The following is a 20,480-nucleotide window of genomic DNA, read 5'->3' as shown; positions in this document are numbered from 1 at the left end:
GTTGGCATGAGAAATTTGAGAGGAAACATTATCAAGGTAATCAAGTTGATCATGATCCACTTTAACATCTCATTGGCCCCATTACACGGGCAACTTTCCCAGCAATATGCAATGCATAACATTTATTTACATACTGAATCAAACATTGTTCAATACAGTCAGAAGGTAAACAAATACCAAATAATGACAGCAAAGTAACAAAAAGTACAAATATTTGTCTGTCAGCTCATGTAAATATTAAAAAATGAATTGCTGAATCAGAATTGCAACACGGGGTAGGAAAAACTAAAAGAGACAGTAAGGCAATATAGGAAAAAAAAGGAGAAAGAGTAGGCAATAAATGAGAACTATGTCTCCTCCCACCACAAGATCCTTGCATGCGCTAAATGACTGCAGAGCAGGAGTGAAGACATTCTTTACTGTCAACTGACTGTAAAAAAATGATAAAAACACTTTGGCTGCTGAAGCTTTTGAGAGGAGAATTCATGCAGGGTCTGAGGTGGTCTGTCCAGCGGAGCTGGAACCCAGGTCCCGCTGCTGTGGCTGTAGACACCCTGAAGACCAGCACAGTTCAACACCTCTCTCCAACCGGTACTGTTATTGAACGCAACTTGACCGCTGCTGTTCGAATTACAATCATAGATGGTCAGCTCAGGAGTTTTGTAAACGTCTGCCCAGTGAACTCTACCACATTCAACCTGCAGTCAAATCTAAAACACTTTCGAGCCCTTACCTGAGATCGGCCGGGGTGTAAAAAGCTGGAGAACCTCTTGAATGCGATGTTACGGAACCCGGTGTTAAAAAGGCCAGTTTTATCAGCAAGAAATATGTTTGTACATTTGCTTTGCTGATTTTTGCACTGTAAATAAAAATATCACCATATCCAAACGCTCTGCGAACGCGGCACTCTGGATGAGGACGCTCTTCCATTACTGGTGGACACTGCTGGAACCGAGGTCACTCGTTCCGCCCCAGAAACGTCCCTTTCTTCCGCAATAATAGTTCATCTTTGAAAACAAGATGAAAAAACCAGCAACAATGTTCTCCTCCTTGTCTACAAATGGGGCAAAAAGGAGCTAACATGGGGCAGAACTGGACTGTAGAATTGTTGCTGTACCGAGTGTAAAGGTCCCCCTGAATTCAAGTAAAACCTTTGGATGAATGTGCGTTTTTTTCTCTTTTTTTCAACCTGGCAAGTTCCGTATTTCATGCACAAACTGATTGTCACATTTATTTCGTTCTTTTTGTGTGCTTTAAAACAAAGAACCACAGGGACAATCGCAAAAGGCAAAGGTCAAGTCAGGTCCAGCCCATGTACTACAGGAGACACTGAGCACAGTCAAAATGCCTCCCAGAAATCCGAGACTCGTCCTCCTTTCAGGCAGCACTCTGCAATGAGGTCAGTGAGGAAAGGGATCCCGATTTTGCCGTCCCTCCCTGTGGCGCACAGCATTGTGGGGGACCAACAGGCAACTCTTCAAATAGGCCAGGCCGGAGGTACGGCTGCGAGATCACCGCCCTGCGGTCATACACATTGCCGTCCTCCTGGCGGTCGTGCTCTGCCTTCTTGTTCTTCGTACTCTGGAAGGGGGACGGAGCTAGGAGTCGTGCAAAATATAAAAATACAGGTGCGTAAATGAGCATTTTTGCTTGTCGCAGAGTTTAAAGGTGCAGACTTTATGACTTTATGCAGCACTACTTTTCAAAGCTATCCAGGTACGTTTTTTGACAGTTACTGCCCTCCAGGGATTTGATCCTGAAAGATTTTTGCTCACAACGCCAACACCGCACTGTTGGTAGTCCAGACTGAACCCAGCAGGTTGGTGGTTGCACCTGGTGAGAGTCTAAAGCTGCACCCACCCCCCCCCAACTTGAAGAACTTCCAGTGTCCCACGTCCCCGACAATGGGTTGTGTTTCACCCACAAGCCCTCCAGGGGAAGGCCCCTGCTACCAGTTTAACCGCAAACATGTCGCCATCTGAGTGTGACCGTGATCACAAACTGAGCCACTGCAAGTGACTGTAACCGGAAGAACCCAAAAAAGTATCGGGGAAGGATTACACAGCGCTGCCAAATGGACCAGTTTAATGCGAACACTCAGCAGTGGTCCAAATGATACAGAACCTCTTTATACAATCCACACAAAAACTCAATCAAAATATTGACAGTGAGCTATGCTCTAAAAGATTAGTAAATGACCATCTCATTACCCCTAACACCACCTCACTTCACCACGCCCTCCTGCGTCAATAGGCCTCTTTATTTATTTACATACCTAATTTATCCACTTACTTATCTTACATGTCCACATATTTGTTTCTTCGATTTCTATATGTATGTATCTATGTATGTTGTATGGTGTATGACGCAACAGCCGAATAGAATTTTTTTCATTCATTCACTCATTATGCTGCATGCTGAAGGAGCAGCAGAAGCTCTACGAAATGGTACGAATGTGAATTTGGAAGGCAGGAAAACAGTGTTTGGTACCCCAAGGACGTCTGGGAGGGAACACCTCATTAAGAGGTTCTTTTCTTTTCTCTTACCTGTGATCTGGGCAAGAGTGCCCAGGCGGTCCAGCTCCCACACAGCCCTCTCCAGGAGGTGGATGCCCAATCCAGCACCAGCTGTCCTCAGGGCCTCCAGCAGCTGTCCCACTGTATCCCCTGATACCTGGAAAGGAAGCAATGAGATCAGATGAGAGACCTGCCCCAACCAGTCTTGGGAAAACTACCCCCTTGTGGAACCCCAGCGCTGCCTTTTAAATGGCTACCCAATTTCAGAAGATATATAATTTTTGTCCCTGACCTTGAGACATCCTTCACAAGTCCTACACTTGAAAACAGTAGACCCTTGAGGAGAGTGTCTTACATTTAATATAAGCAAGTATAGCAACAATACATCCATATACGTACATACTATAGCAAAAGCGGGCAACCCATTAGCCAATAGCCACAAGCAGTCAATTCATAAATATGCGTTCCCAACTCACACACACACACACATTTTCAGAACCGCTTGTCCCATACAGGGTCGCGGGGAACCGGAGCCTACCCGGCAACACAGGGCGTAAGGCCGGAGGGGGAGGGGACACACCCAGGACGGCGTTCCCAACTCGATTGAGGTAAACCTAATAATGTGTTATACATATTTCCGAAAATTTTTCTATGAGTCATCATTGTAAGTTTACTTATCAGTTCGTTTATCCACAGCACTCAAAAATCTTTCATTTTTCACACTGAGAAGCCTTTCCCGGATAGCACTGCCTCCGATGACACTTCTCAGTGAGTTATTACATTTCTTCGTAATTTTTGTTTTTTATTAGACAGGTTGTCTACATCATCGCATTACAAGAGGCTGAGTAAACATTTTGTTCATCTCTATCACAAAATAAATGCGCAACGAAAAATAAAAGCAAAATTATGATTTTTCAGTTACATGATTTAATAACAGAGCAGCTGCTTTTGTGATTAACTGACCCCAGAAATGGCTGGGAAAAAAACACTGGTTGCCCACCCCTGTACTATAGTACAAATTTGTAATACAAAGGAAAGTGAGCCCAAATACTGAGAAGTAGGTCTGCCCACCTCCACCTACAGATTCTAGGTAGGGAATGAGATTTCACTGCACTGACAGAACATTGATGAGAAGACACACCTGTCTCAGTGTATGACTATTAACTGGAAATTGCTGCAGCAAAACCACAATAGAGGGGGGATGCGAGTGGGGGGGAAGTGCTCGGTCTTCTGACGAAGTTCAGAGGAAGAGCCACCCATCGTCCATTATGTCTACAAGTCCATAACGCTCTGTGTTGGGTGGGATAGTCCTGAACGGTTTGGACAGGGACCGGAGCTTCGAGGCGGACGCAGCGATACGTGGACATGAAGCAAGACTCAGTTGGACTTGTTGGTTATGTGAAGAGGTGCGAGGATGGCAGCGGAGGTGGTGCTGCACCTTGGAGTCATCCAGCGATGTGATCGAAGGTGCCAGGTTCCATCTTTCCTGCTCTGTCGGGTCCTTCCGGTCCGTGCCGTGCATCACGGCCCTCAGTGCCTCCCCTCTAAGCATGACGGTGCCCTCTAAGGAAACCGGAGGTCAGTCATCTTTCCTTCAGCACCGCACCAATTCAGACACATCAGGTTCAGCTTCTCCACTAGTTTTCCACATAAGGTTCTGGGCCTTACCTCCAGTGAGCGCCACACCGGGGTTTTTGCGTGACCCGTACTGCTTGTCACTGAAAAAGCCACAACCCTGGAGGCAAAGATGATGACAAAGAAAATCAGCGATGCTGAAGGTAACACATCAGCGGGTAAAGGGAGGAGTCACAGGGTACGTAACGCAGTGCTTTCTTTCAAAAAAAAGATACTGCAGAAGATGCAGCATTGTACATGCAAAGCACGTATTCAAACAAACAACCACAAGTTTGTTCTGTATCATTCTGAAAGTGGTGATTTTATTGTATTGAGAAAAAAAAAAACGTCTTTGTGGGCCTGGGTCCCAGGCGATTTCCACATGATATCACCTCTCAGACACCCACCTCAGCGGACCTTGTCGATTTCGCAGCGGTGCTTCTCGGGGCAAAATCCTTGCTATTCTTCTCCCCCTCCTCCTCCCCCTTATGCTTGCCGCCAAGCCCCTCTTCATTGCCACGAGGAGATCCGAGGTTCTCCCCACGGTGGAATGTACCTGGAGAGAAGGGAGACGGGACTGGAGTGGGAGGGTAGGGGAGGCATGAGGGCAAAATGAGGAACATTCATTTGCATGCTAATTTCCACATGAAAGTGTGTTTGTGGCCAGACCCAGAGTTGCAGACAGCAGCTTAATGAATAATGTTTATCTACAGGGGCAGGGTCCTCTTTGTGTGCCTGCGTCTTGCAACATCGGTCACACAGAACCAGGCTCTGACAGCTCATCATGACCTCACAAACAGTGACTCATACATTCATTCATTTAATGCATTGATTCATTCATTCATTATCAATAACCACTTGTCCAGTTCAGGGATGCAGTGATCCAGAGTATATTCAAAGGGCGTGAGGCGGGGAGTATATTACCCTCGATGGAACGTCACCCCACCTCATTGAAATCACACACCCTCATTCATACGCACACACTAAGGGTAATATACAGTAAAGTCGCCGTTTCACCTGAAACATGTCATAGGGCTGTGGGAGGAAACCAGAGCACACGGAAGAAAGCCACTCAAACACGGGCAGAACATGTAAGTTCCGCAGAGACTGATCGGGATTCGAATCCGCGTCCAAACCCACGACCAAGGAGCTGTGAAGCACCAGCACAACCTGCTCCACCGAATTGCTGCCCCTGGAATCAACCACTGTACTATGAGATGATATTATCTCAGTTTATCTAGCATAATATCTACACATTGTTTATACTGCTTTCCACTGCTTTCCAGAGTTTTCCCATAGGTCTATCTGGAGCAGCAGACACCAGCAGATCATTGTGTAACTGCTCCACATTCAAGTAAACTTATAACGGAACACCCACTCATTGAATTTCTACGCAACCTGTGCCGACAGACACGCAAAGATTCTGGGTTTTCGTTCAGGGGTCACGTGACATTGCTACACACGTGCGAAGCGTTTCCAACGTAGTTCAGCCAACAAAATAAATAAGAGTTCAAACCAATTCTAAAAGTTACAGGTATCATCGTTTCAAAGTTCCTTTGCTGTTTTACCAGTGTCGCAGTTGGTCTTGTCCTCCAGGCCTGCGGAAGGAGCCTGCTGCGACGGAAGCCATTCCCCAGCTCCGGATCCGTGTTCCGTGGAGGCCTGGTCCTTGTCCTCAGCCTGTGCCTCCTGGTTACACAATGTCTCCACCGCTCTCCACTCCCGGTGTCTGTCCGTGTGACCGCCATCATCTGCTGGTCTATGGGGGGCTGTCACAGGGTTGCACTGGTTACAACAAAACACCCAAGGAACACCGTGTAGTCTAACACCTAAGCATGTGGCTCAACAAGGCCACGACCGCCTCCCGATCCTGGACCCGGTTCCATGACCTACACACTCAGGGTTTGATATTTGCACTCTGTTCTGCTAAAAATGTACTGATATGTTTAGTATTTCAGTATACACTGGATTATATTTGTTATTTTATAATTAGGCGAAACCTAGGCAATGACCAAGGCCATCGAAATTTGGAGGGGCCAGATTTTGCTACCAAGAACACTAACTGAGGGCTTGAAAAAAATTTCTCATAAAATCATAAAAATTATAAAAAACCTTGATGAACAATAAAGAAACTGTTTTATTCGAAAACTGATGAATATCTGCTGCCTTGTGTAATATGCAAATACTGCATGACACATCACCATGCCGTGAAATGTTGCAGCTTTGTACCTAACATTTTACATGAAAAAAAAAAAACTGTTGGTTTATGGATTAAATGGCATATATCTATTTTCCTCCTTAAAAACTTTTTTTTTCTCAAAATGTTTAGTTTTCACCCTGTTTTCAGTCTTTAAAGTATAAATATGTGTTCTGTGCATATATAATGTTCACTTAAGTCTTATAAATAGTTACATAAAATATATTTTGTAAATATATATAAAAATCGAGAAAAAATTATAAAGAAATTATAATTATATAAATAATATATAAATTATTTCTATACGTATGAATTACCTATAAAAATATATTTAAAAATTAAAATGTAAACTTTTTATTATCTCCTTGTATCTGTATCTAAGACTGAAATAATTTTGTCATACATGTGCATGCACGTTTTTTAGTTTAGACATAGAAGTGTAAGGGGTGCTGGATTGATTCTCGCCTCGGAGCACCAAAAGCTCTAGGACCAGCAAACTTTTGCAGAATTTCAGTGAAACAGTTTTTTTCACCGGTGCTCTCACCGTGTTTCATGCTGTTCCCAGCACCGCCCCCAGCCGCACCATGTGAGAAAGTGTAGCCGTTTCCGTAGCTGTTGTAGGCAGGGTAGCCCTGGTAGTAGGAGTGACCTACAGGGTGACCACAACAGTAATAAGCACAGAACACATGGCCTGTCAATACCCATTTACCTTAAAGTATGGGGTCTGAATCCATGAAGACTTCTGCGAGTACGCTTTTGAGTTCTACCAGAGTACTTCCTGTAAGTCAGCTAATTATGCAAAGCAGAAAGTGCTGAGAACAAGATAACGAGATAAACTTTCATTTCTGTACTATATTTCACAATATGTCACAGGTATTGAGATGTTGGTATTTCCTGGAAAAATATTTTCTAGTCTTATCATTTGTTAAGGTATCGTTTGATTCTGCTTGACAGAAGTATACTGAGTTGTAGTGCAGCCATGTCTAATAAATATTTAACATGATAAAAAAAAGGAAAAACTCATTGAAAATGAATTGTGAAGATACCTCCTCCACCTCCAGGACCTCCTCCAGAAGCTGGACCAGCCCCGCCTCCCCTGTACATGCCTCCGCCTCCTGCCCCTGGCCCTGGATGGCCAAAGTCCTGGAAGTTGGGAAGAGTCTTCTGCCTTTTCCGCTGCACCTCCTCCTTATCTATACACCGGAACGAGTACAACTGTGAGGAGTCCATCCGCAAGAGGAGATGAAATTACCAGGGTACGGACAAAGACCCAAGGACTAGATTCTGTTGGGTGTGGTCATAGGGAGCGGGGCTTACCTATGATCTGAGGATGGTAAGTGAATGGCTTTGGCTCGCTGGTCTCATTGTCCGACTTCCTCTTGAGCTGCACAAATACAGAGATGGGTTTCTGGAGGTTCTGGTCCCGGTACTTAGGAGTCTTGAAGACGATGGCAAACTGGAAGAAATATTCATAAAAGTATTTCACCATGATAACATCACACACATCATCTGAACCGCTTGTCCCACACGGGGTCGCGGGGAGCTGGAGCCTAACACAGCGCGCAAGGCTGGAGGGGAAGGGGACACACCCAGGACAGGATGCTAGTCCATCACGAGGCACCCCAAGCGGGACTCGAACCCTACACCCACCAGAGAGCAGGACTCCTCCCAGCCTGCTGCGCTACCGCACCCCCACCATGATAACATCAGGAAAAAAAGTCAATGATTTTTATAAACACGACACTAAGTCACCAATGCTTATCACAAAAAATCTGAAATAAGTGAAAATTTTCAGATTGCATTGGGAATTTTGTGATTTATTGGAATGTTCCAGAAAGAAAGCAGTGTGAGTGGGGACTTCCTGCTTCCAGAGCACTAACCTGCCTGTGAACATCGGTGGGTGAGAAGTCTCCAAAGTCCTCCCACGTGAGTCCTGTGTCATCGTCCTCATAGAAGCGCACCTGGATGTCATCTGTCCGTGACAAGAAGGAGACATCTGACCGCAGTGCCAACAAAAACAGAGGCTTCACACGCAAACATTGCTCCAGTTTCCAAAGGCTGTGTTTGAACACACTTTCAACTGTGCCTTCCAGTAAGAGGAGCTGCCCGTTTAATCTGGATCAGCAATTTCTTTGACCTCAGACTTTGCCTATTGAAGAACATGAGAAAGAATGAGGTCTCATTTTTGTAGTAGAACCACAAAACATTAACTTTGGTCCACGTTTTGCATAACTAATTTATCTCTGGTGCCTTATGGCCAAACTTTTCCATTTTAAGTCCAAAAGAACCAGTTTGGGTTACACTCTTTTCAAAAGTGTAAGTGGTAGACCACTTTACCCTTTACTGGTAGTGCTTGTGAAGACTTCATAAACTACTTGCGTGGCATAACTTCAAGTACATGCTTGGCATTTCTAGTGTAAATAATACCTATTGAATTACTCAAACCCATCATCTTGGAAAAGGGGTCTATTGCAAAATAACTAAGGACCCTCCTGAGAATGGCCCACTGTTACCGTATAAGTACTGCAAATACATGCTTGGTTCACATGACTGGGGCATGGATGGGCCACAAGTGTTTTAGCCAGAAGGTTCATGCGGCATGCGGAAATCTTGCATATTTGAGAAGAGACTACAGGGCGATGCCACTTATCAAGGTCTTGCTGAGTCTCGTCCTTACAAACCACAGCCTACGGAACCACTTCCTCTAAAACCCATGCCTGAAAGTGGGGGAATTCCCTATGGGAGTGGTAATTGGAACCCAAGATGCTTCCTTGGCTGTAGTAGACCCAAGGAGGGAAGGGTTTGAGCACCCTGGGAGGAAGTCAGCAACTGGTCTCACCTGGTCTTACCACACCATCATATTCAGTTCAGTTCAACTCATTTATATAAAGCCTTCTTGTCAACACAGTGGCCAGATCACCAAACAACTGAGCACAAGCAATGCAAAAGTGATTAAAGAAAAGCGAGAAAAAAAGGAAACTGATTCCAAACAGTACAGAAGAAAGCCAATGAGAAGAGAAAAAACAAAAAACTCTCAACCCAAAATACAAAACAAAATAAATGTCTGGAGTTCTGAGTACCAGTGGCTGTCTAACGCTCCTGGGAATTCTACTTGTGTTACAACAGGCCAGTGAAAGGAGTATTTTTAATTAAAACCAGATTTATTGTCAAGAAATTGGTATAGTCAGTAAGTTCTAAGACTGCCCACTGTGTGATGCTGCTGAAGTTGCAAACCATCAGCACATGTGGCACAACAGCACTATACAGCAGTCGTTTTTGTTCTTTTTTTTTTTTTTTTTAACTATCTGTGCCATTTGGAACTGGTGTTGCTGTGTCATCAACACAGAAGGAGGCTTCTGGACCGGCAGGCTTAGTTGGCGTGACACAGGAGTGTTTTTTATGTTACCTTCCAAAACCAGTTGCTCCTGCTGAGGAATATGTGTCTCCGGTAAGGCTGCCCTGAACTCGAAGCACCTTGTCTGCAAAGCTTTGCATATCCCAACTGATCGTTCTTATTTCCTCATTCCAGTTTCAGCCAAACTTTTTTTTCACGCTCCCTCGTGAGAGAATAATACGGAATTACCACAACTGCTTTGTGGATTTAACTTTGTATTGTTAGCAAAATGATCTGTGTTTACAGCTATGACGGATAATGTCGTTCTTGGTGGTGGCGGCTAATGGTTCTCAGCGACAGTTTGAATAGTGTTACCGGTCTTACCAACATGATGAAATATTTGCTTTTCTAAAACAGGACAACCTGATTGCTCACATGCATCACGCCTGTGTATCCCAGAGCATGCGGGTTGAAGACTTACCTTTCTGCACCTTGTCGCATAGGAGGTAAACCTCTTCTCCACCTGTCACACAACCTGCAGTGCGGTCCATCCGCACTATCTTCAGGTTCGATGCATTGGGGGCCTCTGCAATGCGGAGAGGAGAGCAGGATGTGCACATGGTAATGGTACGAGGACACACCTGAAGGTGCCTGTTATTATCACTTGTTTATTTAGCTTACGTTTTTCTCCAAGGCAACTTATAATGTTCACTTTGTGTACTAAACTACTTCTAGTTATTCATCCATTTATACAGCTTGATTCAAGGCACGATGCAGGAGTGGGATTCGATCCCAGGCCCCGTGATCAGAAGACAACGGCTCTACTGCTGAACGTATAATCTATACAAGTCTACTAACTGCAAAGACACATTTACATTTATTTACCTTTCTGATGTTTCCAAGGCAACTCACAATGCTAAGCAGCTTACAATAATAATTTTTTACAGCTGGGTAACTTTTACTGGGGTAATTTAGGGTAAGTACTTTGATCAAGGGTACTACTTTGGGAGATAGTATTCAAACCTGAATCCTTTGAACACAGGGCAGCAGCTCTCAATAGGGTATAACAGATTGCTAGCCCACATCTGGTGATACCCCCCACACACACACACACACACACTTTCCAAACCACTTGTCCCATATGGGGTCGTGGGGAACCGGAGCCTACCCGGCAACACAGGGCGTAAGGCCGGAGGGGGAGGGGACATACCAAGGACAGGACACCAATCCGTCGCAAGGCACCCCAAGCGGGACTCAAACCCCAGACCCACCAGAGAGCAGGACCCGGTCCAACCCACTGCGTCACCACGCCCTCCTATTCTGGTGATACCAATACATTACAAATAGCTGCTAATGTTTAAAACTATATGTACCATATAGAGACACCTTATTTATAAAGTGGGTATATATACTGTATTTTATAGAATATAACATATATTTGTATATATAGATATATATGAACTACAGTAGGGGGGCATGGTCCTGCTCTCCGGTGGGTCTGGGGTTCGAGTCCCGCTTGGGGTGCCTTGCGACGGACTGGCGTCCCGTCCTGGGTGTGTCCCCTCCCCCTCCGGCCTTACGCCCTGTGTTGCCGGGTAGGCTCCGGTTCCCCGTGACCCCGTATGGGACAAGCGGTTCTGAAAATGTGTGTGTGTGTGTGTGTGTGTGTGTGTGTGTGAGAACCACAGTATATAGACAAATACACACACTTTCCGAACCGCTTGTCCCATACGGGGTCGCAGGGAACCGGAGCCTAACCCGGCAACTCAAATACATATATTTAAATTACATCATTTAAAAGATTTTCTTCTCCAAAGTGACTTGCAGTGTTAAGCTACTTATAATATTTACCCATTTATACAGCCTGGTAACTTTTGCTGGGACAATTTTAAGGTAAGTACCTTGCTCGAGAGTGTTAGAGCTGGAGGTGAGACTCAAACCTGCAACCTTTGGCTCCAAAAGCAGCAGCTCTAAGCACTATGCTACCACCTACCCTGGTTACGTCATCTTTGTGTGTATTTTACATTCGCCAAAGTAAATATTAAATGTAATTTGCACAGACATGGAAATTCCTCTCAGACAGATTCCACTGAACGTACTGGCAAATCACATGCAATTTCTAAATTTCTCTTTCGTCTCTAGCGCTGTGCTCTGCAGCGCCGAAACTTCAGTGTGCGGTTTTCTGTCGGGCACAATGTGAGAGTTGCCTTGCGTCTGTTTCAGTCTGAGCTCAAGAAACCACAGAGAACTGAGGACAGATTGTAATAGAAGTGCAGAGCCTGCCTTCTGTAAGCATGGGTGGCCCGGGGACGAACATCAAACCCAGCACCTCTGTTCCGCCCCAACGCAGGAACTGAGAGGCAAGGACAGACATCCAGACTACACGAAACCACAGCGTGGGCAGACGTCTTTTTAATCCTGCACACTCCTTCCCACACAGAAGTCAGTAAATCATTAATATTATTAGTCTTATTATGTTAATAGTCTAGGCCAAAAACGAAGTTGTAACATTGTTGCCCAGTTACTTTCACTTTAAGGAAAAACTTTGCCCAAGGCTGCTAGGCCTCAAACCAACAATATTCAGGTTCAAATACAGGTTCTTAATTACAGACATCCATAAGGACTAATACACACACACACACACACACACGCACACACACACATTGTCTGAAACCCCTTGTCCCATGCGGGGTCGTGGGGAGCTGGAGCACAACCCGGCAACACAGGGCGTAAGGCTGGAGGGGGAGGGGACACATCCAGGACGGGATGCCAGTTAAGGACTAATAACTGAAGGTTATAAAGAAATATATACAAAGGAAAGATGATACCCCGCGATCATCTGAGATGATCATCATTTGTCTGAACTGTTAAAAGTGTGGACGTGGTCTAGACCCGCTGCAGCGGCGGCCCATCCCGGCACTCACTGCTATCATAGATGGGGTCGGAGATGACGGGGTCCAGGCGGCGGGTGAAGCCACCGTCACTGTTGGGCAGGAAGGCGGTGAACATCAGACGCACCACACTCAGGTCCATCTCCTTGGACTGGCTCATAGCAGCATTGGAGATCAGGTTTCTTTGGAGTTCTTGTGGAAGGGAAAAGACGTACAAAGGTTGCTTCGGCATGCGAGGCACCGCAATGTGAACGTGATAGGAAAGGCACCGATGCGGTGGGATCGTATGAGGAACGCAGCCTGACCCGTGAGCTCCCGCGGTGCGCGGACCTCCCCGTGGATACTGTCGATTTCCGGGTGGATCGTGACCCCGTAGTTGTAACCCATCCTGAAGGCATCAGTCATGCGTTCCTCCAGCTTCTTGCTGACATTCTTCTTGGTCACATGCAGGATGCCCAGGTTCGGAAAGCTGCCGCATTCAAGCAAATAAAAAATATACCTCAACTGACAACAATACTGAGGGTGAAAACTACAATATAAAACATAAACAGAATATATTTGTTCTTCTAGCTCTTGTACCCCTGCAGTAAAATCCCACGACAAGCACAAATATGAAATAGCAGTGTTGCTGTAGACATTGTTGATGTGGATATGAGGAGGGACCCCACTGTTAAAGGAGGCACTCGAAGTGAAAGCTTCAGCGGAAATGACAGTTCATAAGAGGTAAAAATGGTCAAAAATTACCTTTACTGTGCTTACCATTACCACACACACACACTTTCAGAGCCGCTTGTCCCATACGGGGTCACGGGGAACCGGAGCCTACCCGGCAACACAAGGCGTAAGGCCGGAGGGGGAGGGGACACACCCAGGATGGGACGCCAGTCCATCACAAGGTACCCCAAGCAGGACTCGAACCCCAGACCCACCGGACAGCAGGACTGTGGTCCAACCCACTGCGCCACCGCACCCCCTACCATTACCATGAAAATGCAAATTATAATGACACAGACAGGGTGGGTCCCCCGCAATGCGAAGCTCCGCCCCTAGACCCGCCCACAACCACGCACCTGATGATGGATTCCTTCGGCTGCAGGTTGACCACACAGATGCCCTTGTCGCACTGCTTTCCCACCAGGCTGTGGGCGTGGAGGTGGGGTTCCTGGGAGGCGGTGACCAGTTGCACCACCACGCGTGCCGGACCCTGGTAGTTGCATATCTGACGCACAGCAGATCGCAGTGGGTGAGAAGACGCCACATCCACTCCCACACAGGTTTCGACCGCCTCGGCCCTTTCAAGTTTACGTTCGGGTTTCGAAAGAGAGGCATCTAAGGCAAACCGAGGTCCACAGAAAGTCCCCTTTTCCATCCCTCAGCCTTACGATTGGTCGTTACGACTCCAAAATCGGTGTGCTACTTAAGAGTGTGTCACTATCGAAGGGCGTTTCGATTACTTACATTTTCTCATTTAGCTGATGCTTTTTTCCAGAGCGACGTACAATTATTTAACCAGTCATACAGCTGCGTGAGCAATTCAGAGTAAGCACTTGCTTAAGCGTACTAAAGCTGAAGGTGAGAATCAAACCTGTAACCTTCGGGTTCAAATACAGCAGCTCTAACCGCTACTCTACCGCCTGTTGTAACAGGTGCCCTTTAGTCCTATTTTCCCAACATGAGCACATAATACACATCCAAACCTTCAACAAGCCCTATTTCACTGTGCCTGTAATTTCAAGGTGGGAGTAGAACTCATACACCTACAGTATCCTTCCTGCACTTTAATCTTCCCACCAGCGCTCCGGGACCGAAACACGAAATGTTCTGTCCCTGTGACGGTATCGCTGCCGGGACTAATCGGGTAAAAACCAGGCAGTCATCTCTCTGTCGTCGTACTTATTCTTTCATTGTATCACACGTGGTTAAGCAGAGGTTAAGCACTTTCTCTTGGGCAGAATGAGTCACGGAGCATCCTCTCCAAAATCAGCGCTCTTATATGCAATATCAGAGCCCTACGGAGGGACGGTGCGTGGAAAATTATACAAACCAAGTCTGAAACAACTGCATATAGTTTTAAGAAAATTTGACAGCATAATGGCTACAGTCATTGCCTTCCAGCAGCAGAAGGTTGTGGGTTCAAATCCCCACTCCTTCTGCTGTAGTACCCTTGAGCGAAGCGCTTAACCCCGCATTGCTCCAGTAAAAGTTACTGGGCTGTATAAACCGAAAAAACATGGTATGCTTATTGTGCTGACCTGACATCAGCTAATTTAAGAGAATATACATGCCTTTCAAAAGCATCTTGAAAAACTGAGTATAGAACACACACACACACTTTCAGAAGCGCTTGTCCCATACAGGGTCGCAGGGAACCAGAGCCTAACCCGGCAACACAGGGCGTAAGGCCGGAGGGGGAGGGGACACACCCAGGATGGGATGCCAGTCCGTCGCAAGGCACCCCAAGTAGGACTTGAACCCCAGACCCCCCGGAGAGCAGGACTGTGGGCCAACCCACTGCGCCACCACACCCCCCTCTGAGTATAGAACACATTCAAGAGAAAGCAAGGTTAGGGATGGCATTTGTGCTTCACCGGTTTGCCAGAAAGTGGTGTTTCAGTAAATAGAAACTGCGAGCTCTGCCTGGGAATTCACTCGTGTCGTGGCGCTTCTTGCAAATCAGCTTCATCGATCACGTTTTTCTCAGAATAAAACTTCTCAGCGCGTCGTGTCATTTCGCTAATATCGGTACAACTTTCCAAAACAACACGCCGTCATCCTTCTCCATGACATAACTACACAAGAGCCTTTGTTCAAACGAAAAAAATTCACAACAAGGCAGCGATGAGCACGGGCCGAGCCAATGGAAAGCCCCCTGTTTTCCCATGTTATTGTTCTTTTTACAATAAGAACAGGGTGATTCAAGTGAAATTCGAGCGACGGTGAGTCACCACCTGGAGGAAGGAACATCTCCTTGCCGTATGTGGCGCTGCGCTGACTCTGCCATCGCATATGTCCCGTACGGTGCTCGCAAAATTTTGCTGGTGATGTCATGGGCTCACCACACGGCTCCTGAACATCCTCTCTACACAGGAACACTGGGGGTGTACGCTGCTTGTTTACATCACCAGACAGGCAAGCCAACAGGTATCTATGAATTTATAGGAAACCTCAGGATTTTATATTCACTCATTTAGCTGATACAATTACTTGGGCCATTTTACTGAAGGAATTTAGGACAAGCACATTGCTCAAGGGTAATTCAAACCTCTAACCTTCAGGCTTAGGGCAGCACATCTAACCACTATGCTACCAGATAACCGACTTTAACAGCCTTGTCAAGACCAATGTGACATGTGAGGTACTGCAGAGGCATACAGCCATGCGCATGTGTTATTTACATTTACATTTATTCATTTAGCAGATGCTTTTGTCCAAAGCGACGTACATCTCAGCAAAAGTACAATTTATGCATTACACTGAGACAAGGAGACATAGCCGCAGACGTGAAAGTCTTGAAAAAGTCTACGTATAAATCAGACCACGGACATTTGTTACGAGTCAAATTGCTGACCATCCGAGTTGTTTGTAGGATTTTATTTAGTGCCCTATTGATTTTTTGCGGCCGGTATTGATGCGCGTTTTAAGTACGGACTCAGCGATGAAGTGTTGCGCAACAATTGAGTGGTTTCACACATGAAATATTTTAAGATCTCCTTCTCAGGAGTTTGGTGGCAGGGCAAGTAGTGCTGTTGCCTTATAGCGTGTGGCTACTTTAGACGTAGGTTCTAAGTCTGTGGAGTTCATGTCGGTTTCTTCCAGGTGCTCTGGTTTCCTCTCACATTTTAAAGAATGTGTCTCAGGTGAACTTGCGACTTTGAATTGCCCAATATATGTGGATAATGTGCAATGTGGTGTCTACCCTGCCAAGCCTGATGCCCTGAGGTTCCAGGATAGGTTCTGTACCACTGTGACTTGCACACGTGGTTGGGATTGCCTAATGATGTCATACAGGAGCCAAACCTCCATTCACAGTTTCATTCCTTTAGCAAACTGGGAGCACAAACTCCAAGGGGCAGCCAGTCCAGGGAGACACAAAGGGTTGCGGGGGGTAACTCCGGCATCCTGGAGGTCAGCACAAACGGAAAAAGGAACGAGCGCTTTCACTTTCCAGAGGAAACGGTGGTCGCACCGAAACACGACTACTGCTTTTAAAAGAAAAAAACACCGTCCCCTCCAACGCACCACTCAGTGACAACACTGGCTCCATTAAAGAAAAAAATGGCACAAAGCAACAGCAGCCATGACAAAGAAACCACCTTTCAGCACAGGGCAATAGAAAAATTAGCGACCGCACTTGTGATGATGCGTACAGGCTACAGGTGAGGGTCCGATACCCCCAGGCCCTATTTCCGGCGAGCTTGTGCCTGAGGTAGAATGAAGCCGAGCCACAGGCCTCCACCCCCTCCTGCTTATGACGGCATCGGGCACTTCCTGTTAGGTGCAGTAATGCGGGAGGAAATTCCCAAACAGATGGAGGCAGCGTGGGAAGCTGAGAGAGAGAGAGAGAGAGAGAGAGAGAGAGAGAGAGAGAGAGAGAGCGAGAGCGAGCGAGCGACAGAGGGAAGTCATTAAATTACTGAACTAATATGAGCAAGATGCACATCTGACGGCTTATGGTTGCATCATTGTTTACATTAATTCTTTTATCTGATCCTTTTGTCCAAAGTAATTTAAAGTACAAGGTTTGTACACGACCTACATTTATCCATTTGTACAGCTGGGTGAGTGTTACTATATTAATTCAGGGTAAGTCCCTTGAGGAAAGGTACCCCAGCAGAAGGAGGCAAAATTTGGATGCTTTGAATGTAAGGCCACAACTCTAACCGCTACGCCACCTGCTGCACTTTCACTGTAACTGCTGCAGCCTGCAACACAAGCATAAAAGGGTGTATCATCTTTACTGCGGTACAGAACGGGGCAGCTAGTAGTGTAAAAGATTTAATTTTGGGATATTGCTTGGATGTGGTGACACTAGGAGACTTCACTAGTGGCGCATATGTTCCTATGCTGAGTTTTTTCTCCCCTTTTCTTATAAGTTTCACATGTGTTGGATCGAATAAAAACTTTGAAGGTGTTTGAAATCAGCCTGGACGGGTATTGTTTGTTTGTTATTTGCTGGATCCCTAAGTGTCTAGGTGAATCTTACAAGAACACTCGGTCACAGCAGCATATTGTGGTTAGCGCTACTGCTTTTGGGTCAAAAGGGTACAGGTTCAAATTCCACCTCCAGCAGTAGTACGCATGAGCGAGGTACTTGCCCTAAATTACTCCAGTAAAATTACCCAGCTGTATAAATGGGTAAATTACTGTAAGTAAATTAACATTGTAAGTTGCTTTGGAGAAAAGAATCAGTTAAATGAATAAATGTAAATGCTCCCAATGACAACTGGAAAGCAATTAAAAAAAAAAAATGCTAAAAACTTGTTAGTGTTTGTTTTCCAGTAACCAGTTGCAGACAAACTATACTAACTTCAGCCAAAGGGAAAAGAGAACAAACACAACGAAATAAGGTGAGCAGAAGGTAAAAAGAGGCAGAAGGTTTAAAAAGTCTAAGAATTTCAGGCTCTCTGACTTAATTAGAGCATTTTATCCAAAGTATGCTAAATTCACACTATCGAAAGGCACCCGATAATGAACACGCCGCACCGGTTTAATTCCATTTTTCTGCAGCCGAAAACCGGTTCCTTCCACACGTGACGTATAGTGACACAGGCTCCGCAGCATCACATCCCCAACACCAGGCTGAAAGCAATGGAGGTGTTTGCTCACTTTCACTTGAGGGTAGGACTTCCTGTTCTTCTCACTGGAGGCCCCTGGGAGCCCACCGTGGGACGGCCCCTCGCAGCCGTATCGGAACCTGAATCCCCGCTAGGAGACACCACAAGCAGCGTTAGTGCGCTCCTTCGCTATATTCAACTCGAGTGAGCAAAACTGAACAACCCGTCCAAAGATAGAAACGGACCTCAAATTTTACACACATAAACATTATGCACAGTAAATATATAAATTTTATTTCCTAAGAGCTAGAAACATAAAATATGTACATACACATATATATAGCTTATACAATATAATTTTTCTTATATATGTAATATCTACATTTATTCATTTAGCTCACACTTTTCTCCAAAACGACCTACACTGTTAGGCCACTTATAGTGGTTTTATCTATTTGTACAGCTGGGTAATTTTTCCCTCGAGTAATATAGAAGAAGTACCTTACTCAAGGGTACTATAGTTGGAGGTAGAATTTGAACCTGTAATCTTTGTGTTCAACCACTAACCACTACACTATCAGCTGGCCTTACATAACTTAACAGAAACATTATAGTATATAAACTATGTATATTATATAAATTATATTATGCAATATATATCATTTTTATTTTCTGAGAGATAGTTATATAGTACATGTATATATTTTCCCTTTTTATGTTATCTTCTCAGTATAACTATACACATAGTTTGTATGATATAATTGTATTTCGTACATTTACATAAAATATGTTTTGTTTGCTGAGGGTTAATAATATAGTAATAATATAGTAATTATTAGTCATTTTTTTTCTCTTTTTCATGTTATCTTGTCTTCTAGTTTGCACCAAGATACAGGTAGACAGACATCTACACAGTAAATATGTCACTCAGCTCACATTTGTACAATAAAAATATATTCAGAATGATTTCGACAGTATGACATCTTCGCCGATTTACGGTCACACTTTTTTCCACATGATGTGTAATAAAAAAGCTGTTCTTACCTGTTTGGGTTGCTCTGCAATTTGGAGGTAAGGCCCGTCAGCTGAAATAATAACACGGAAATGGAGAAAAGGGCACTTTATCACATAAACGTACAGAATTTCTCATTGACTCGTTGATGCCGGTAATTCAAAGTCAAGGAGTCAGTATTTAAAATACAAGTTTGATTTCAAAAATCGATGAAATGACGGAAAACAATGAACATGCAAACACGTTGTTTGCATGATACACGCTGGAATTAAATCGAACCGTTTCATTTGTTAACTTTCTACCCGTGAAAATGTTACCATACAATTAAGATTGACTTGAATCTTAATTTTATTGTGTTTTATTGTATCGACTTCTACGAAATCTTTGGTTTTCACCCATGGACTCATCAAACCACTTATGTATTTTGGGTTGCAATATTATATCCAATTTGTGCAAACTTGCTTTTATCAGAAAAAAAGAAAATGTGATTAGTCAAACTTTGTACAGGATTCATTTGGCTTAGCAAAATTAGTCATATTTAGTTTGTCAAATAAAAACCATCTTACAAAAGGGTGACTATAGGTGGGAAACAGCCTGAAGTACCCTTAAATACATAAAAATATTACAAGATGTACTGTGTAACACTTTAAACGTGCCTGTCCTTTCTAATGGGAATTCCCTCAAATAATGAGTCAGGAGCTTATTAGAATAATAAACAAGAAAAACCACAAATTTCTGATAATGGTATTTCAAAATGTGTCACGAATACAAAAACATTACTTTGACTATCTGCCCATGGAGGACACGAAGCACTGCTGCCTACACCACTTCGACATAACAACCTACATTCCGCATTTGCTCCCTTTCATATATATTTCGAAGACAAATGTTATAGGGTGGGTGTTGTTTTTATTGCGTTGAGTCAAAAAATAAGCTGAATAGCTGATGAAAGAAAAGTGCGAATAAGTGTAAATGTAAATAAATAAGCCAATTAGCATGAGGTCCTAAATCAGCCAAATTTTATTGTTAAAAATGCTGATATTCACATTCTGCACCTTCTGCAGTAACTGCACATGTTGTATCTGCACAGATCTAAATCATGAAGTTGAAACTATAAGAGCGGTGATCGAATTGTGTTTTCA

At 44.6% G+C, this 20,480-nt stretch overlaps 1 protein-coding gene across 1 annotated transcript; it reads right to left on the bottom strand.

Moving 5' to 3' along the window:
* LOC108930913 (nuclear factor NF-kappa-B p105 subunit-like) lies at positions 1-19,737 on the bottom strand. Its single transcript, XM_029251904.1, has 17 exons — positions 19,734-19,737; positions 19,371-19,471; positions 18,379-18,477; positions 13,623-13,771; positions 12,858-13,021; positions 12,586-12,744; positions 10,143-10,247; positions 8,208-8,299; positions 7,645-7,783; positions 7,374-7,520; positions 6,872-6,976; positions 5,699-5,899; positions 4,538-4,707; positions 4,185-4,251; positions 3,955-4,079; positions 2,547-2,673; positions 1-1,598 (listed from the first exon to the last, which is right to left on the bottom strand). The coding sequence occupies exons 1-17, from the start codon at positions 19,735-19,737 to the stop codon at positions 1,378-1,380; spliced, it is 2,175 nt and encodes a 724-aa protein (XP_029107737.1). The 3' UTR covers positions 1-1,377.
* Positions 19,738-20,480: the final 743 nt, after the last annotated feature.

Source organism: Scleropages formosus, chromosome 5 (assembly GCF_900964775.1).
Source record: "Scleropages formosus chromosome 5, fSclFor1.1, whole genome shotgun sequence".
In the NCBI taxonomy this organism is placed as follows: domain Eukaryota; kingdom Metazoa; phylum Chordata; class Actinopteri; order Osteoglossiformes; family Osteoglossidae; genus Scleropages; species Scleropages formosus.
Note: the sequence above shows the minus strand (reverse complement) of the source record. Positions and strands in the feature narration are given on the sequence as shown.